Source organism: Ornithodoros turicata, chromosome 7, assembly GCF_037126465.1.
Source record: "Ornithodoros turicata isolate Travis chromosome 7, ASM3712646v1, whole genome shotgun sequence".
Taxonomy (NCBI): Eukaryota; Metazoa; Arthropoda; class Arachnida; order Ixodida; family Argasidae; genus Ornithodoros; species Ornithodoros turicata.
In genome coordinates, this window is record NC_088207.1 from 48,609,854 (window position 1) to 48,615,735 (window position 5,882).

The window sequence follows — 5,882 nt, forward strand, 5'->3', positions numbered from 1 at the left end:
TTTTTTTGTTTATCTTTTTCCCTCTCGCCATGTACTGTTCAAATGGGACCTTCCTTGCATATATTTTTGCAACTTGCGAATATTAAAGAAGGCTTCACTGGTGGATTTCCTGCGTATCATTACTGCTCTGTTTTCTTAGCCTCCTCCTGCTGTTCTCTAAGAACGGGAAAACACCTGGGCTAGAAGCAAATGTCGGCAAGTTCACTCGTGTTGGCTCACTCATATGGGTCACCGTTCACCATCACATCATTGAGAGTGGCGTGATGTTGAAGATGATGTTGAGTGATGGATGATATATGACGTGATACTCAAGTCGAATGACGGGCTACGTCGTTAATGTGACATGATGGGAAGTGAGTAAGGCCAATGGTACAGGTTGGGACAAAAGTTTACGGAACACGCGAGCGGTGTACTTTTTCTTTGGTGCGACACCCTAGCGGCTGCAGGAAGCGGGTGAGTTCACTGTTTCGGAGGGGTGGAAGGGTACGCTGTTAGCGACACACAGCGGTAGCTTCCACTTCCCAAACACAACCAGGCGATACCGGAACTACCGCTGTGTCTCTGGCATCGCACGCTTGCACCCCTCCGAAGCAGTGAACTCACCCCCTTCCTCCAGCCGCTAGGGTGTCGTACCGACGAAAAAATACGCCGCTCGCGAGTTCCGTAAACTTTTGTCCCAACCTGAACGGCCCACTGTGATGTGGACGCCGAATGAATTTCTCGGAAAGTACCGAACTTTGGCAGCCGAAGTGCAGGTCGCTTCCAGTTTCTTCATAATTTATATGGGGTAAGGAAACTCAAGAGACGCGGTCTCGCAGTTCCTTTGGCATGCTGAACAACGCGCATATATACATCACAGAATTGGCCACGAATATCGAAGTGTCACAGAAGGATGTGCATTAATAGAGCGAACAGGAAGAGGATTGCGCACATTCTCGAACAGCACATTGCACTCGACTCGAGAAAGAAAGGGTAGAAAAAGTCGTACGGTAGGCGCACATCTATGGTCGGCGGCGGTGCAAACATTGTGACGCGCGGTCTGGACACGTCATTGAAAGTCGCACTGAAGCTCAGTTCCAGAAGCGCTGGCTTCAAGATCGCAACCGCTTTTGGGTTCACATACCGGTACAAAATACCGATTATTTTATTCTGCGGGTCAGTTCCGGACTCGGTCCTCGCGAAGAGGACGTGAACATCGATTCCCGTCGCCCCCAAATGGCACGAGTTGTCTTCCTCGTCGAAATCCACCAGCTTCGGATCTGGTTTCTGCTCTTCCAGCATCGCTGTCCAGTCTTCAGGCTGCGAACGATTTGCGTTACCTGTCATCGCCACGTGGGTCAGATTTGCATCGTCGCCGAGTAATGAATGCAATACCGCTCGCTGCAATGTAGCGCAGGTGGTGAGGCTAGCCACGGAGAGGAGACATCCTGTTCTCACATTAATTCCGAACTTGAGTGGAAATCGTCTCGAAGAAGGAGAACAGAGCCCGTCCTCTGGTGCAGGGGCTGTCAGTCGTGTTTGTGTGTTACTCTCACAGTTGACGTTGTCGCTTTCAAAACACTCAGCCAGAATGGGGAGTCCAACAATGTATCCCGGACGGCCACTATATACCCCGTATACCCCTTCTTCAGCCTCGTTGTACCAGGAGTAAACTGTGCTGAAGCTCTGTTTGAAACTTACAGCATCGTCTTCGATGGAATCCATTTCGTACTCTGCTGTTACGTTATGAATGCCACGAATTCCATCATGAACGATCTTGTAGCTCACTGCTCGAACTGCCATATGGCAACGGCCATTCGAGTAATAGGGTAGGTGGAAGGAACTGTTGAAGTCAACGCAAGTTTTGTTACAGACAAGAGGTTTGATCGGGACGTATACTCCTTCTTTTGCCAAGACAGAGAAGCCGTGATGATAGGTGGTTCCCCTCAAGTAGGAGTTTGTGGAACATTCGTTCTTGGTAGATGAAATTTGGCGCATGCATTCGAACTCTTGGTTCTGTAGGTAAGTGACAGCTTCTGTTGCTTCACAAGCAGAAGTGAAAAGCTGCACTGGCAACCCTATAGATGGACAAAAACGTATTTTTCAAATCTACACCATCTGGACCAGAAAAATACAAACGGACATGATAGAAACACAACAACGGCAGCTACATGCATGACAATGGAAACACATGAGGAGAAGCAGTATAGAGCTAAAGCTGGCAATGATGGGAACATACACGGCGATCATAGTCACATAACAATTGCTATTTAGGACACAAATGAAAACGAATAACACTATTACTCAGTAGCGTGAGTTTAACAAAAAGGTAACTAGTACAGCAGTGACGGAAGTCCATGTGCTGCTATCACAGCCTGAAGACTAAATTTAGTGTTTTTTTTTTTGGCTATGCAGATGGAAGTTTTCTACATGTTATCCGTTATTGATATTTTGACGAAAGGCCCATATTAACCTAGAAAATTACTGCCCTGCAACAAGATTTGTTCAAAATATAGGCAGCTTCAGGCTCCAATCGAAGACCTTAGCCTCAGCGTATATGAGCAGTACTTAATGTGCGGAACGCATATAATCAGTATATAGTTGATAGTCCGTTGTAGGAGGAAATCATATTGAGTGATTATTTGAGTCACACTACACTAGCAAGGTTTACAGCAGTGTCTTTTCAAAGAAAACGGTCTACAATGGCAGCATACAACAGGCACTTACTCCATTCCAGCTTGCTTCCATCCTCCTTGAACAAAAATAAGGAGTCTCCAACTTTAAACCTCACGATCGGCAGTTTATGGCTGGTGAGCGAAGTCACCTGCCACCCGTAAGTCTGGTCCCTGATCAGTTCATGAACATCTTCGACGGATGACACGTTTGGTGGATTCTCGTAAACATCCTCCTTCGCGGCGTTATCTACAAAGATACAGAAGAGGTCCCCTACGGGCCGTTTTTCAAATAATGTTCTGTTTGCAAAGAAGATGTCTCTCTTGGTGCAGTATCTCAAATCTGGTTCCGCGGGGGCTAGGTCGGCACACCCGCTAAATGCCCTCGATTGCTCTTCTGTGCAGTCATCGTCGCAGCAACAGTTGATGTCGCATATTTTAGGCGACAAATTACAGTGACAGGCGTCGGCTGCTCGAAGGATTGCCGCGTTTGGCGTTTCTGTTGTGCTTGACGGAGGAATTATCGTTGTTGTGACCTGTGGAAGGCTGGAAGTACTTGGCGACGTTATGTGTGATTCATTGTCTGCGCTTTCTTCTGGCCTTGTGGTGTCAAGCCCGGTTGCGCTCGTGCTCTGGACCGAAGTTAATTCTTGTAAGCTGTAGCTGGATAACAGAACCAGCATAAACCCATACAAGTATTGACGATGCAATGGAATCATCTTGGCACTCGGAAGACCATTAATTTTGACCTCAGACGTTCATGATTTCTCGTAAAATATAGGCACCGAAGACGTTTTTAGGCATGAATTCTAGCAAGCGTACTCAGCTGCAGCTTTTCGGATAGATCCCATTCACGTTTCAATCCCGTACTTCTGGAAGTTTCTTTGTATAACGTAGAGTTCCAGATGTATCTTGCCCATACCAGTTGTCCTTAAACGAAAGCGATCCAGTCCACCTCCGCAGGTGGATTCTGGCTCTTGCAAATGCAAACTGCCGCCCAGGAAATGTCTGGCTATTTCGTCGGAAAGGGAGCCCAGGGGTCTCCAGATATGGCAGTCAAGCGAATGAAATCCGGGTGTGCTTGGAACGAAGCAGATGCCGTAGCCGCAAAGGTCGTTCCTGCCGTAGTGATCTTGGTGCCATACTTGGAAATACAGCTTAGGCCAACCTATGGTGAGAAGACGAGTAACTTTTTAAGGAACCTGGAATCGGCATTTAGCAACAGATACTATATCAGGCTTTCTTTTACGTGGTTTGTGTATCTCAGTGGAACCCTAGATGCTGGGCGAGAACCATTTTTAAGAGACGGCAAATCTCAAATTATGAAAGTGTATCAATATGACTCAAGAGATGAGGATAAATAGGTTTTCGCATGAATGTTCCGAGTGAAATTACTTACACTGAATCCCTTGTGTGCTCAGGTGGATGTCGACTGGATGGCACCATGTGGATATTTCTTCGTAGTGATGAAAATTTACGTGTGTCTGCCCTTCTCTAAGCCCTTCGAGCACGGTCCACCCGTCACCTGAAAAAAAAAAAAAAAAAAGAGGGTGAGAGAGAATGGAGATGGTGTCTCGATCACGGACCTCCCACGGACGTTTCCGAGCACGTGCACTAACTACCAACGTACACGTACGCAGGATATCTGACAAGATATCATAGGAACTAGTTTTCAGCACCTCATTGTACAGCCCATATACGTTCAAGGAGTCCTTGAAAGTTTCCTGACCTCCTCTGAACGTTTGAACCCTGCGGACCTCCGCAGGACGTCCAGGGGCAATATTCGGCTGATTGCGTATTTCACGCTTGGTACAGCAAATTTGCGAAACCAAATATAAAAAATATGGGATACTATGACTTACCGACTATTAAGCACCACTTGCAAAGTAGGTTTCGAGTCGCAAACTCACTTGCACCAGTGATCTGTCCGAACACGTGAAGCTCAGCCATTAAACTTGGCCATACGGACTTTTCTTCTTTGCACGGTCACCAAAAGGCGCACGAGCTCGCTCTGTTTGTAAAACGCAGGTTTTAGGTGATGATAATATTCACGCTGCGGAGTGTTTTCAATTCAGGTAACCATGGCAACCCATTTAACTTCGCACTAGCCAAGCCAACGAGCTGAAATGACGAATCGCAAGAGCGTACCGCCATCTGCCGGTGTCACTAGGAAAGCGAAAATCGCGGAAGCAGTCCTTCTCTCCTCTCTCTCTCTCTCTTTTTATCACCTCCCATCGGTTACCCCACTCATCCGCTGCGATTAGGGTGCATGTATATGCGCTTCTCCTCCTCCTTCGTCGTTGAGACACATCGAGGCGCACTAGCTGTGATGAAGTTGACAAAGTTGGAAAGCTTCTAGTCAACTTCAATGAAAGCGCGGTTATTCGCTGGCCTGGCCACGATGACGGCATTTTACTACAACTCCAGGTTTATCGCGTGATCCACTTACGCTTTACTGGGCCCACGGATTATAAATCCAATGAGTTGTAGCGCATTGACAATCGTGGTTTATTTTTACATAACCTGGAGGACAAACAATTAACAGCACTTCCGTTAGGTCAAAGAAATATTCAAATTACGACGACATTACTCTATGCGACTTTACCACCTCCGTTCCCTAATTTCTGACACAAAGGGACCTAACAGTGGTTCCCTGGCCGCCATAGTCGTATTCTTCCATTCCATCTGTGCAGATACTTCATTTCCTTCCAATTATACCTCAGGGGTTATTCGTTCAGCACGAAGTAAGGGAGGTTAGGAGCACCTGTTCTCTACAAAGATTTCGTGAAGCTGCGTGATCTCTGAACGTTCATCATTATTCACCATATATTCTCCCCCTCAAGCAATGGGATAGGGTGTCGCCTCAGCGGCGAAACATACCACTACATCATCATATCACTTATTTGTTGTTGTTGTTTCGTGCACGAGACTGTACTTCTTCAGGAGGTGGCATTCCCTAGTTCCTATTTAGGAACTAACTAAGGGTATCATACAAGCGAGAACATCCAATAAGGTAGTCTGTGCTGGAGACTTCCTGCACTGCTATCAGGAGTAGTGTTTACTTGGAAGCAGACAATACTGGTTTGTAGCCCGCGGTTGCTCATAATTGTCTATTTTTAAGCATTAGATTCCTCATTCCTTAGGTACACCCTGTATATTGAGCTCATATTGCTTGTTATGTCAAGCACACATTCTTAACAAAGCAGGAAATAACGTGGACTGACACTTAGC

General features: G+C 46.5%; 2 protein-coding genes across 2 annotated transcripts; both read right to left on the bottom strand.

The window, feature by feature from the left end:
- Positions 1–689: 689 nt before the first annotated feature.
- On the bottom strand, positions 690–3,472 carry LOC135399987 (tectonic-3-like). Its single transcript, XM_064631727.1, has 2 exons — positions 2,707–3,472; positions 690–2,057 (listed from the first exon to the last, which is right to left on the bottom strand). Exons 1-2 carry the CDS (start codon positions 3,368–3,370, stop codon positions 883–885), a joined length of 1,839 nt encoding a protein of 612 aa, XP_064487797.1. The 5' UTR covers positions 3,371–3,472; the 3' UTR covers positions 690–882.
- Positions 3,473–3,478: 6 nt separating this feature from the next.
- Positions 3,479–4,680, bottom strand: LOC135399988 (B9 domain-containing protein 2-like). The gene is made up of 3 exons (XM_064631728.1): positions 4,514–4,680; positions 4,051–4,176; positions 3,479–3,819 (listed from the first exon to the last, which is right to left on the bottom strand). Exons 1-3 carry the CDS (start codon positions 4,599–4,601, stop codon positions 3,503–3,505), a joined length of 531 nt encoding a protein of 176 aa, XP_064487798.1. The 5' UTR covers positions 4,602–4,680; the 3' UTR covers positions 3,479–3,502.
- Positions 4,681–5,882: the final 1,202 nt, after the last annotated feature.